The 14605-nt window shown below is 41.9% G+C and overlaps 1 protein-coding gene across 2 annotated transcripts in view; it reads left to right on the forward strand.

Moving 5' to 3' along the window:
• The window catches only part of LOC143283005 (3-oxoacyl-[acyl-carrier-protein] reductase FabG-like), a 29687-nt gene that overhangs the window by 855 nt on the left and 14227 nt on the right, over window positions 1-14605 (forward strand). The window contains exons 2-6 of one of the 2 annotated variants that reach the window (XM_076588982.1): window positions 1839-1987; window positions 5291-5383; window positions 8239-8324; window positions 10357-10450; window positions 12551-12620. In XM_076588982.1, coding sequence (XP_076445097.1) covers window positions 1839-1987; window positions 5291-5383; window positions 8239-8324; window positions 10357-10450; window positions 12551-12620 — 492 coding nt within the window. The remainder of the gene's footprint in view (window positions 1-1838; window positions 1988-5290; window positions 5384-8238; window positions 8325-10356; window positions 10451-12550; window positions 12621-14605) is intronic. The other variant, XM_076588981.1, reaches the window with a different exon arrangement.

Raw genomic sequence — 14605 nt, forward strand, 5'->3', positions numbered from 1 at the left:
TTGTTTTGTTTTTTTAGTTCCTATTTTGTTTTGTAATATGGTCACTTATTGTTATTCATAATAATCATATTCAATTGGTATGTAATTTACTGCTGCAGGCGACAGCTACGACAGTAGGCTGTTTGTATTGACTCTACATAAGGGTTTTCTTGAGTTCGAGAATGCCGGTTTTGTAGAGATGCATTAACTGTTACTGTGAGGGCCTTGCAAAGTAGAAGTGTTATACTAATCCTCAGCATCGTTGTGGTAATTCTCATTTGATGTTTTTCAGAAGAGACTCTAAATTCGATTACTTTTTCTTTTTCTTCTTGTCTTTGGTACAGTCCAGAAAGATTATTCTTATGTGATATTACTGACAGCTAAGTACTTGGTTATCAGTGGAACAATGGAGCCATAATGTGTGTGTGTGTGTGTGTGTGTGTGTGTGTGTGTGTGTGTGTGTGTGTGTGTGTGTGTGTGTGTGTGTGTGTAGGGAGGTAATAAGAATAGATAATCTCGTGTGTAGGGAGGTGATAAGAATTGATAATCTTGTGTGTAGGGAGGTAATCTGAAACAGAATTGCAAGTTTGAATTGTTTCCCTTGTTTTGTTATTTTGTTTTTGTTTTCGTTTTGTTTTTTGAGCTACTTAATTGTTTGCAAAAGAAAAAGACAAAGCACATGTGTATCCAGAGTGTAATTCATAATCGACAGACTGGTAAATATAACTGAAATCAAACCATCTCTGTATCATAAGGAGGAAGAATAATTTCACACCTTGACTGCTGTTGATGAGTATGCTTATCAGTAATGGTGCTTGGTGCTTGTAGAGTCCCTGAAGGTCTGGGTTCAAATCCCACCCTCACCCTTTCTGCCAAGTTTGTCTGGAAAATCGAACTGAGGATCTAATCATTTGGATGAGACGATAAACTTGAGGTCCTGTGTGCAGCACGCACTTGGCACACTAAAAAAAAAAAAGAACCCATGGCAACAAGAGTGTTGTCCTCTGACAAAATGCTGTATAAGAAATCCAGTCTGATAGGTACACATCTAAATAAGCATGCAGTCAAGGCCTGACTAAGTGCGCTGGGTTATACTGCTGGTCAGGCATCTGCCTAGCAGATGTGGTGTAGATATATGGATTTGTCTGAACGCAGTGACGCCTCCTTGAGAAACTGAAACTGTCTGACCGAGGTAAGACTGAACTAACAAATCAGAATGGTAGTCAATCTTTATTTGATAGAGTTTATTTTCTGTTTGAATTGCATTATTTTTGTTCACTAAAATCAGTTACACCATTTGATAGTAAGCAAGGAGTTTTTCTTGCACTTCAGATTGATTTACGAGTTAAAATCTAATTTCAAGGTTCAGCATTCAATGAGTTGACCAACAGATTGATGTGTATGCTTATATAGCACCTATCCTTGTTCAGAGACCAAGCTGTAATTGCTTTACAGACATGGAGCTAAATACACAATATGCTGCCTACCAGAATAGAACTGATGGACAGCTGACTTTTGGCGCTTATCATTTGTTTCCCGTGTCATTCATTCAGGCTTCAGTCAAGTATGCACACATGCACACACATTATGTATATATGTATATATATATATATATATATATATATATATATATATATATATATATGTGTGTGTGTGTGTGTGTGTGTGTGTGTGTGTGTGTGTGTACATATATACATTAGACTATAAGTTTAATCACGCAAACTGTATGGTGACACACTGGTGAAGACTCTAGCAGGGGTGTAATTCCTCTAATTCTGTGCAAACTATAACCTCATTTATATGGAGAAATTGAAAGCAGGTACACGATGTGAGTTATATCAGTTTTGATGAACCAACAGGCGCCAGTTCTGGCATCGGAGCTGCGACAGCAGTTCTGTTCTCCAAACTGGGGGCGACCCTGGCACTGACAGGCCGGAAGGTTGACAACCTGAACAAGGTTGGAAGTCAGTGCGAAGAGGCTGGTGGGAAAAAGGTACATGACAGACATGTATGTATAACAATGTAGCCAAGCACTCAGCTTCAGATGCTGCTTCAGATAGCACTCTTAGGCTTCAGATACTGCTTCACACACAAGTTGTATAGCAGACGCCGTTTTCGCAACTAACTGCTGGTCTACAACGACCCGCGCAGAATGTGTGACGCCATTCCCGGTTTTATGCAAAGCCCATTCTAAACCTATTTCTCTAAACACCTATTAAATCAAGACTCTGTATCGTTCGCTGTAATATTATGTTTGTTGTGCTTAGACACACACTTAGAACACTCGACTGTTGGCCGCCGTTCTTTCTCTGTCTCTGGACCTTGCGATTGGAATGAACTTTCTCTTTCACTTCGTCAAGTCTCCACACTCAGCTCTTTCAAGTCTCGCCTTAAAACCCACCTCTTCCCAAAATAGACTCCCTTGCCTGCCCTTCCTTGTCTTTAGTTTCTACAGTTTTACAGTTATGCATGTGTGTGAATGACTGGTGCGAAAGCGCTTTGATTTGCCTCTGCACAAGATTCAGCGCTATATAAATACCATTATTATTATTAAATCAGTTAGAAGCATACTTGATTTAAGTTTAATCATTCGTCAGTCTAAAGATGCTAAGCTTACGTCATTTTGTCTCCCCACACACCACTCCATAACCAGCGTTGCAGTACATGATTGGGTGAGCTGACATCTGTGTTTCTGATGCAGCGTATTTAATTAATATCTCTTTCGTCGGATCAGTAAACTGCAAGTATTATTTTTACTGGCAGAATCGTTGCAATTCCATCTTTAAATCTATACCATTTGTGTTTACCTACATTAAACTGATTTAACGCAGTTTCTAATTTTCCGCTATGAGCTCGTTAAAACTGACCTTTTTCAGGTAACTTAGATTAAGATTATAAATTCATCTTACATAATAAACACTTCATTTTATACTCATTAGAAAGTAGGTGTTGAGCTCTTTCTTTTGCGACCTATCCAACGTAAATCGGTTCAGGAATCATTTAGAAATCTATCCCTGAACACCTTGTCACAAACACAAAGCTGAGCAAATTTAGGAGCATTTGAGCTGATTCACTAGCACCAGTGCAGTTCGCTTAACTTGCATAAACTGGTGGAGTGGGTGATCATCTGGTCACTTTCTACCTGGTCAATCATCTGACCAGAGCCTCTCTCTTGCTCTCTCTCTCTCTCTCTCTCTCTCTTGCTGTTTCGCAAGCAGTGTGTGTGTGTGTGTTGACCCAATGGCTGACATCTTGCTACCTATCGCCGTAAGTACTGTGTGTAGAATGTGTTGATGATCTGTGTATTGTCCGACACATTACTTGTGTTCATATGTGTATGTTGATATTGCCTTAGTTTGATTTACTTGGTTCAGTTATTGCTTTGACATGTAGTCACAGCTTGGCTATGATTGATCTAAATAATCGCCATGTTGTCATATGCTTGGAGCAGTGTTCCATTTGATTCTTCTTAACGTCACAGTCAATGATGTCTCTGGACACTGATCGTTTGTTCCAGAATGTTCTAGTGAGTGCATATAATGCGTTCTTTCTCATTTGCTGCCACTGATGAAGGTTAGGTTCCTTATCCACCAAGGTGGAGGAGATTTAAATGTTGAGTACAAGCTTAGTTATGTTGATATTTGGCTTTGATGGAACGGATTACTTGTGTAAGTTCATTCACCAGTTAATGGTTAAGCCATGATGGTTCTTCCAACCTTTGGGTTGTGCACTGATGACTATCAGGTCTCTTAGTTTGCCAGTATTTTATCAAAGCCCTGATTCTGTTATCTTGTTTATTATTCATGTATTATTTCATGTGCTGATATCAGTTGTACTGCTACAGCGTGCTCAGTACTCTAAGATGTGTGTAGTATTCTGTTGTGGTGATTACAAGATAGTGTTGGATTAACATCAGTTATTGGTTAAAACCAACTGGTATGTATCACAGTCTGTTAATTGTAATGTAATTATCATGCTCTCTCCTATACGGCTTACTCCAGTATAGTGATACATAATAACTGATTCATTTGAGTCACTTTAACACAGTATAAGCTTTACTTAATCTATACTGTCAGTGTACTGTCACTAAATCAGCATAACTTCAATCACCTTATCTACACTATTTAAATGTATTGCAAATGTCATTTGATGTCAGTGTCATGCATTATCTTATGTTGTTGCTTATCCCAAACCGAGTGGTAGACTTTCCATGTAATCTGTATACATGTGCTTCACTATTCACTTGTGCTGACATGTTGTCCTTAATGACATGTGTTCGTTGTATCCTTATCAGGCACTGTTTTCCTCTTCTCATTTTATCTCTTCTTCTTCTCTTTATAATAACTATTGTAAAAAATAAAACAATAGAAAAACCCTTTTGTGACTGGCCTCTATATGTTCCTGGCCTCTGCGCGGGGATTCTTGTCTATCCTTTTATCCTTTAAATCATTCAGTTAGTTCTTTTTTACCGTACCCCTTTTATTATAATAATACCACGCGGGTACACAGCTATAACAAATTTACATATATGTGTGTTTTCGATTTTTTATTTATGTACAACTCTGAACAATTCTGTGTGCAGAGTTTATACATATTGTATAGGTTTTGAAGAACTTGTATTTGAAAAAGTAAAAATATTCCCCTTTCATTTATTAAAAGTCTTTATATATGACTCAGGTTTGTAAAAGTTTGTATTTTTGGCTCTCCAGATTATTGAATAAAAACCCGCCTTCTTGAAATTATGTGCTAGAAATTTCTTCTTTTCTATCACTCTTTCTTTGTTTCTGCCTTTTTTCTTTCTTCACTGTTGTCTCCTTTTTATGATGTACCATCTGTGCTCTTTTGCTCTGGCAATTAGGTAGTGAGATGTAAACACTGGGATGGGTACTAGCTGCCCATTCTGCACAGCTATGCTGTGTTATTTGCCTTGCCTGTATGGCTTTTTATCTATTTTTTGTTTGGCTTTAATTATTTGTTTGGTTGGGTTTTTTTTCCTTTTTTATGATTTATTTGTAATCTGGGGATGATAAATTAAGTGGAATGGCTGGCGTCCTCAGCATGGCCTAGTCTTATTTGCCATAAGGAGCTAAATGGTTGGGATACTGTGTCATGAACTGTGTTTTGTGTGTTTGGTTTTTTGGGGGTTTTTTTTTCAGATGTGACAGTTTTTTCTTGACACGGTTGAGCATTTGTATGGTTTGATAGTCCTGATATGGCCCTGTGCTGTCGACTGGACTATAAGCAGCAAGAACAAGAACAAGACAAATAATGAATCTTTTTTTTCCCCCTCTCCATCACTGCCCACATACAGCCCCTGCTGTTGCCTGGAGATTTGAGCAAGGAGGATGACACGAAACGAGTGATGGAGGAAACCATCAAGCAGCTGGGACAGTTGAATATACTGGTAATATATATATTTTTTAATTTCTTTTTTTGTTGTTTTTAAATGATTAAAGTTTCTCCTTTTTTTTCAAGCTGTGCTTGTTTTTCCTTTTTTGTTGTTTCAAAATAATTATCGAGGTTTCTTTTTTCCCCCCAAACTTTGTATGTATGTACATTGTAAAGGATTATAGAAATCTTTTCTGATCAGTCCGATGTTAGTTAATCGTGTTGCTTGTTTCAGATTAAATGTCATAGAATGTATGTACATTAAGATTTAAAAAAAGAAAAAAAAGAAGAGAACTCTGAATCTGAGGTCTGTTTTTAATTATTGATAACTGCTCAGTTTCCTGTAATATGTCTAAACCAGCTAAATACCTAGGTGTACATATTGATCAGACCTTGACCATAGCTGACCACATTTTATCCCTGTGTCGCTCATGCAGTTTTCATCTTCGCAGACTAGCCTCAGTCAGACCATACTTAACGGAGAAAAACATGGCTCAGTTGGTTTCCTCTTTTGTCCTGTCCAGCCTAGATTACTGCAATTCTAACTTAGCAGTTTTACCATCTTCCTCTCATATTAGACTACAGAAAGTACAGAACGATGCTGCACGACTTGTCCTAGCAAAAAAGAAATCTGATCATGTCACACCTCTTTTGCATCAGTTACACTGGCTTCCTATAGAGTTCCGCATTCACTATAAACTAGCGCCACTTGCCTTCCGAGATTTTGATGAATCTCTTCCCCCGTATCTCTCCTCTGTGCTGGAAACGTACGAACCATGTAGAACGATAAGATCCAGTTCTAAACTGTTACTTAAAGTCCCAAGAACTGATTTAAAATGTGCAGGGAAAAGGTGTTTTAGGGCTCAAATACCCCAAATTTGGAATTCTTTGCCATCGTCCCTCAGAAATGCTCCTGATCTCCAGACTTTCAAGTCAGATCTGAAAACGCAACTTTTCCGCAAACATTTCTGTACTCAGCACGATGGATAGTCCAAAGTCTGTTCGCAACATGGAGTTTTATGCTTGAGATATTTATACTCACGTAATCCTGTTTTAGTGCAGTTGATATATTTAATGTGTCTGGGCGCGCGCGCGCGTACATGTGTGTGTGAGTGTGCGCGTGCATGTATGTGTGTGTCTAAAAAATGTGTGTTTTTAAGGAATGTATTTCTTTTTAATTTAAGCATTATGTACTTGATATTTTTATTGTTTGGTGGATCATGCTTTTTTATTCATTCTGTGAACGCACTGGATTGAGCTGTTGTAATGTTTTATGTTATGTTTATATCTGGCTCGATGATGAAAGGCGCTTTGAGCAGCATTGGTACTGGATATCGCTCCATAGAAAAGATATGAATTATTATTATTTATTATTATTATGATTATTATCAGTAGATAGTAAAGAACAAGAGAGATTTCCCAATTAGAAAAGGACACACACACACACACACACACACACACACACACACACACACTGCAAGAGTAATTCTCAGCTCCATAATACCAGCACCAGGCACACACCACCTCAACACCATCATTGCACCATCTAACAACAACATGCAACAAGTTTGTGAGCGGTTGAATACATAACTCATTGATAATGACCTAACCATCACAACAACCACAGGAAAGCCCCAAACTTGCTCTGTTTCACAGCCTCATTCATCCAAGGATCCGCTAAACTGGCACTGAATTTCCAGCAGCTATTTTTTTTGCCAACTCAGTTCCAAGCGTCAGATCACAAACAGCAAAGCAGGGCCCCCACCCACTGATTATCCTTTTGCCAGAATCCATGTCACGTTACACTCCCCTCCCACACAGAGATAAACACTTGTCACAACAAGCATCAAGCGCCTGTGATCCGCAAACTCATTGGTCACCTCCACCCCCCTCCTCCGCCCCTCCCCCTCGCCCACCCCCTCCGCCGCCCCCTCCCCCTCCCCCACCACCATAGAATTTGTGTGTCTTACCGCGCTTGATTTTTCATGTTATACTCTTCCTACATCCCCCCCCACACACACACACACACACACACACACACCCGAACCCCCTCCTCCTCCCTCCTCCCCCCCTCCCTCTTTTCTTCTATTTTCTTGTCTTTTCTTCTTCTTCTTTTTTTTTGTCTTTCTTTTTTTTCTGAGGGCAGGATGAAAAAAAGTTGTACAAGCTTATTCTTTTCCCCTCAATAAAGATCATTTTGACTTGACTTGACACACATGCCGGGTAGAAAATAACCAGTCATACACTTAAAACCCCACTCTTGTACATACGAGTGAACGTGGGAGTTGTAGCCCACGAACGAAGAAAAAGGAGATTTTTTTTAACAAAGAAAAAAGGCTATAAAATAGGATTTTTATATCTGTAAGGGGTACCACATGAAGATATTTATTTTCCTGTAGCTCTGTTGCTAAATCATACAATATATTCCTGTATGTGTGTGTTTGTATGTCTTTGCATGTGCACGTACCTATGTATTTGTGTGTTTCTGAAAGCTTCTCTGAAGGCCTTCAACATCAGCCGCGACACATGGGAGCTGAATGCAATGAACAGACCAAAGTGGCGTTCAGCTGTCCACAAAGACGCCAAATCCTGTGAGGCCAACAGAATCGCTGCAGCAGAGCAACGCAGACAGGCCAGGGAAAGCAGTGCCAGCAAGTTCCCGACAGCCGCCACCATCCCCTGTCCACACTGCGTCAGAACCTTCCGGGCGCGGATTGGCCCGACCAGTCATCTGCGCACCCACAGAGCCCAACCCACCCACCCCCAGTATGACTAGATGGTCCTCGTCGATCCTGACGGACGAACCACATTTGTGTGTTTATATGTGAGTGAAGGTGCCCAAGTTTCAGCACACCTGTTGACGTGTTTCAGATCAACTGTGCTGGGATCATAGAGCTGGGGACGATAGAGACCACATCCCTGGAGCAGTTTGACCGCATGTTCAATATCAACGTAAGGTAAGGGGAAGCCGAAACAATGAATACACACCTGTGTGTGTGTGTGTGGATCGCTCACACTTGTCAGAGTGCAAGGCTGTATGAATGGTACTGATTGAGCAGTCTTTGTGTTGGTCTGTGTAACAGTGTTTTGTGGTGTGGGCGTTGGTTGTGATTGTCTGCTTCTTTGGCTGTTTTTTTGTTTTTGTCTTTTTTTGTTTTGGCTTGTGTGTGTGAACAGTGTGAGTCCTTGTTGTAATGAATCCTGTTTCTGCTGTCTGAGTGACTTGTGTGTTAGTATGCATGTGGGTATGTGTGAAAGTGGATATGTGTGTATGTATGTGTGTTTGTGTGTGTGTGTGTGTGTGTGTGTGTGTGTGTGTGTGTTGTTTTGGCTTGTGTTTGTGAACAGTGTGAGTCCTTGTTGTAATGAATCGTGTTTCTGCTGTCCAAGTGACTTCAATGCCCTAACAAGACTATGGGACTTAACTTTTATCCTAATGTTGGGCAGAAGACCCCTTTCTTTGTGCGATAATTGTTTGCTTATTGATCCACATGATATTTTGTCTCAGCATAATGAACCTTTTTTTTTTCTTTTTTTCTTTTTTTCTTTTTTTTTTTTTGCTGCCCCATCATCTGCGCCGTTTCAGTGGCATTACTCCCACGCCGCTCATTTAGATTCCCCCATACACGGCCACACCCGGGTTCGTCCGTCGCAGTTCCAGCGTCGGCAGTCCACAGGGAACCATCGATGTTAGGTCGCCTGGAGGCCACACACCAGAGGAGACCCTGCACTGCTGCTGAGTCACTTCGGTGGTGTTCAGTGCTGCCTGTTCTGTTTTAACGTACTTAGGACACCACCTACTAAGCCCCCTACTAACGACAATAATGGCTTAGTCGCGGAGCCAGACTGAGTGAGCGTCTCTCCCAGAGTGGAGACCGCCACCACGTCCCTCAAACAACAGCCCCCCATGAATCTGCCGACACTGACGACATTGACAGGACTCACCCCAAGCACGGAAGTGGAGGGGTATCGAAACTGAGGTCACCATGAGAGCAGGGCATGAAAGGCCACAGACTTTGAGACTAATTTGTTTATATTGATGACGATGAAGGAGGAGGAGGATGACGATGATGATGACGATGTTGCTATGGAGGTCCATTTTGGTTTGGGACTGCGTGACAAGGCTGTACTCTACGCTTCCTGCCATAATGATATCCCGGCGTTAACCAGGCCCGAGAGATACAGACACTTGCATTGTTGGTCAGGTAATTAGAGCAACACACCCAAAGACGCATCCTGGAAGTGGATGAAACTCGACTGTGCGGTCCCAGTCTCCCCATTTAAGCCAACAGCACACTCAACTCTGGGTAGGAGCCGGCCACGGGCCGAAAAACCCACCTCCGCTGGGATTCGAACCCGCGTCCTCCCAGCCGTCAGTCCGCGACGCTAACCATTTCGCCACGGCGGCTGGTCAGCATGATGAAATTGGCTGGGAAGTTTATTCCGTGTGATAGGAGGAACAAGAAGAGGCACACTTGCCCATGTGATTTCTTCTTTACGTTGTACGGGATGCAAGAAACATAAGTGTCAGAAGATGATCGCAATTGTTGTCTCGTTCGTCATTTATCAAATGGATTCCCCCGTCTCCTCGACAACGGCGGCAGTACATCGCAGGTCCTCCAGTCCTCCGTACTGATCGCAATGAATGGGATGGATAATTAGACTGAACCAGATCACACACGTAAAGAGTGGATGTGACAGAATATAAATGTGAACCACATGCAGTGAATATTGCAATCTAAGCAAGAGGAAGCCATTAGAGTTTAGCCAGCAGATGTTTAGTGTGGGTTTTCCTTGGAAGCCTTGGAGATAAAGTAAGCTGCAGGGTTCTGAACTTTCAACACAAGTTGAAGAGATCCAGCCGGAAGCGAGTGTCAGTAATCAAGGTGGAAAGTGTGTGCACATGTGTGTGTGTGTGTGTGTGTGTGGTGGTGGTATGTGTGTGTGTGTGTGTGTGTGTGTGTGTGTGTGTGTGTGTGTGTGCTCCAGGTCAGTGTACCACCTGACCATGCTGGCAGCCCCTCACCTGGTAGCCACCAAGGGCAGCATTGTCAACGTGTCCAGCATCACTGGCCTACGCTCTGTGAGTGCTAGGTCCTCCCCCCACCCCTCTCTCCCAGCTACTACCCCCCTGCCCCCTCACACGCCACTTGCAGACACACATGCATACACACAGACGCGCGCACCTATGCACAAGAAATATTTTTCATACACCTAAATATCTGTAACAAAAGATTCAAAGTGTAGACTGTAGGCTAGCAAAATTGCTCTCGGAGTGCCCTCTCATGTGTCCAACCAGGAAACATACAAAACACCCGGAATTCTTCCCTTAAATGAACACCGTGAGTTAGCAACAGCAAAATTCGCTGTGAGATACACTTCAATGACAGAAAATTTCATTGCTGATGAACTGACAGTAAGATCTGACATTGATTTTCCTAAAAGAGCTAAAGCCATTTCATCACATGAAACAGTTACAACTTACGTTTCAAATTTGTTAAAAGAATCTGATGTTAATATGAAAGAGTTAGCTGCAAAACCACATCATACTCCTGTTCCTTTCTGGGAAATGTTGAAAGCAGATTTTTATATCAGTTATTCTGAAACAAAAAAGGAAGAAAACATCAATATCACGATAAGTACTGCCAGAATTCATATAGCAGAAAAATATCAGAATCATCTCCATGTATTTACAGATGGATCTGTTCTTGATGACAAAAATGCTGCTGCGGCTTTCTATATTCCTGCCTTTAAAGTTGAAAAATCTTACTTTATTGGAAAACATCTTTACATATTCACGGCTGAGCTAATTGCTACTATACAAGCTCTGAACTACTTAGTGAGCCATCACACAGTTTTCTCGAAAATAGCATTCTTTGATTCCAACTCAGTACTTTATGCTCTATAATTATTTAGCCTTGAAACAAGACCTGACTAAGTTATTGAGGCAAATCATTTGGTACATTGTTTGAAGATTTAAGGAGTGAGGTCAGTTTTTGTTGGGTGCCTTCTCAAGTGGGCATTCTTCGCAATGAAACTGCTGATAAAGCAGCTAAAAGAGGAGCACAAGATTAAGAAAAATCGACAGAAATGCATGTCCGTCTTTCCGTAAAAGAGACATACACTTTGTAAGAAAAATAAGCATGGGGTCAATTTCATAACCAATGGAAGGAAAAGTTTTTAAAACATAAAGGGACATAATTCCCCGAGAATATTATTAAAGAAAAGACACGGAATCCATCAGCTTGCTATACAAGATTAATAACCTCTACTTTCTTCCGAATAAAACTTGATGCGCTGAAGACAAAGTACAGTAAAAATGTTACATGTATCTGTGGCAAACAGTTCAGCTTGCATCATTGTTTGTTTCACTGTCAGCAGTTACATACCTTCTGGCCCAAGTATTTCAAAGAGAATAACTATTCTGCAGATGATTTTTGGAAAGTTATTTCTGACGAGGTTCTTATGGTCGAACTTTCACAGGCGTTCGTTCATAGCCCTGTTTCAACATTCCTTTAATGTACTTCAGAATTGTGTTATTAATTGGTTTTGATTATTATTATCATTATTGAATAGTTACTGTTAAATGTTATTGCATGTTAGTTACATATTTTGTTTAGTTTTCTACCTTTTCTGTTCCCCTTTTTTATCGTCTAATATCACTGATAGTGAAAAGACACTAAACTAAAGAACGAACACACACACACACACAGAGGCACACACTCACTCTCATGCATACACACACACACACACACACACACACACACACACACACACACAAACTCATACACACACTCGCTCTTTCTCATGCAGACACTCCTTCTATCTTCTCTCTTACACACACTCTCTCTCACACACACACACACACACACACACACACAACTTCTGTCTCTGCCTCCCTCTCTGTCTATATCTCTCTTACATGTAGACACTGTGTAATGCATGCGTACACACACACACACACACACACACACACGCACACACACACGCACGCACAAACGCGCACGCGCACACACACACACACACACACACACACACAGCAGGGCCAGGTATGAAAGGAAAGACAACTGACATTTGGACATGCAGACAAGTACGTACACTCACTGCAAAAATAAAAGGAGAGATTTATTTTTGTGAATTCTTTTCTTTTTTTTTTTCTTTTTCTTCTCTCTTTTCATTTCAGTTCCCAGAAATTCTGGCCTATTGCATGTCCAAGAGTGCCGTTGACCAGTTCACACGCTGCGTTGCTCTTGGTAAGAGATGTGTCTTGTGTTGTTGTTGTTGTTTTTTTCTGTGATTATGGGCTGGAAATCCCATGTTCACTTGTATTTACAAGAGGGCATTTGTACATGACAATTTTTATCCCACTTTGTAGGCAGCTGTACTATGTTTCCGGGTTGTTTATGGAGGCTGGGTATTTTCATGTTTTCTTTTGATGTGGCGGAATTGAATTTTTGCTCCAACTCATCGGTGGTGAAAGCCTTGGCACTGAGCGCTTTTATCCCGTAGGACTGTCCAAGTCGTTTCGGTTGTATGCCGTTTAAGACGGAATCATGAACGATTACAGCTGTTGGAAGGTCTGATTCTTTACCAGATTGAATTGAGGAAGAAGACGGTGTTGCGTAATTTGTCTCGAGATCGTCATGTTTGTTGTTTTTGACGTCATTTGTCTGCTTCTCGTTCTGTTTTGTTTTTATACAATATAATATAACATCATATAATATCATATAATATAATATAATATAATATCGTTGCAGACCTATATTTAGGCTTCTCAGCCTTTAGTCTGGTCTTAGTACTCGAAATCTTATTATCACAAACGTCCAAACACTTTTTCTTGTTTCTTTTTCCCTATTTACAGCTATTTGTACATGCGATCTGCCCAGTGATTGTCCAGCCTAGCTTTGAAAGCGTTGAGAAAGGGGGCGCTGACCACAGAATCTGGTAGGGCGTTCCACGGGTTCACCACCCGGAAGGAGAAGTAATGCTGGCGCATTTGTCTGTTGCATGGCCTCTTCTTGAGCCTCAGGTTATGCCCACGGGTCTGTCTGTTACTGTTTTCTAGGACCAGGGGGCTTTCCACTTTATACAGTCCATGAGTAAACTTGTAGACCTCAATCATGTCTCCTCTGTCCCTACGGTACTGCATGCTGGGTATTTTCATTCTGGCTAGGCGCTCCTCATATGTACTGTTTGCCAGCCCGGGGACCATTTTTGTTGCTCTCCTGAGAACACCCTCGATGAGGTCTTTGTCTTTCTGGTAGCGGGGTGACCACGCAACATTCCAGGTGAGGGCGTATCAGTGCAACGAAGAGCTGTCTCATTGTATCCATGTCTTAGTACTGGTATGACCTTCTGATCAGCCCAAAGATCCTGTTGGCCTTGTTGACTTGTGTCTCAATGTGCTGTCTGAACTTGAGTTCCTGGTCCATCAGTACTCCCAGATCCTTCTCGCCTTTTGTTTTTCTTTGTTGGGAGAAGGGACAGAGAAGGACTCCGGTGAAGGGACAGAGAAGGACTCCAGTGAAGGGACAGAGAAGGACTCTAGTGAAGGGACAGAGAAGGACTCCAGTGAAGGGACAGAGAAGGACTCTAGTGAAGGGACAAAGAAGGACTCCACTGAAGGGACAGAGAAGGACTCCACTGAAGGGACAGAGAAGGACTCCACTGAAGGGACAGAGAAGGAGGACTCCAGTGAAGGGACAGAGAAGGACTCCACTGAAGGGACAGAGAAGGACTCCACTGAAGGGACAGAGAAGGACTCCACTGAAGGGACAGAGAAGGAGGACTCCAGTGAAGGGACAGAGAAGGACTCCACTGAAGGGACAGAGAAGGACTCCACTGAAGGGACAGAGAAGGAGGACTCCAGTGAAGGGACAGAGAAGGACTCCACTGAAGGGACAGAGAAGGAGGACTCCAGTGAAGGGACAGAGAATGACTCCACTGAAGGGACAGAGAAGGAGGACTCCAGTGAAGGGACAGAGAAGGACTCCAGTGAAGGGACAGAGAAGGACTCCACTGAAGGGACAGAGAAGGACTCCAGTGAAGGGACAGAGAAGAAGGACTCCAGTGAAGGGACAGAGAAGGACTCCAGTGAAGGGACAGAGAAGGAGGACTCCAGTGAAGGGACAGAGGACTCCAGTGAAGGGACAGAGAAGGACTCCAGTGAAGGAACAGAGAAGGGACAGAGAAGAAGGACTCCACTGAAGGGACAGAGAAGAAGGACTCCAGTGAAGGG

The sequence above is a fragment of the Babylonia areolata genome, chromosome 6 (genome assembly GCF_041734735.1).
Source record: "Babylonia areolata isolate BAREFJ2019XMU chromosome 6, ASM4173473v1, whole genome shotgun sequence".
Lineage (NCBI taxonomy): Eukaryota > Metazoa > Mollusca > Gastropoda > Neogastropoda > Buccinidae > Babylonia > Babylonia areolata.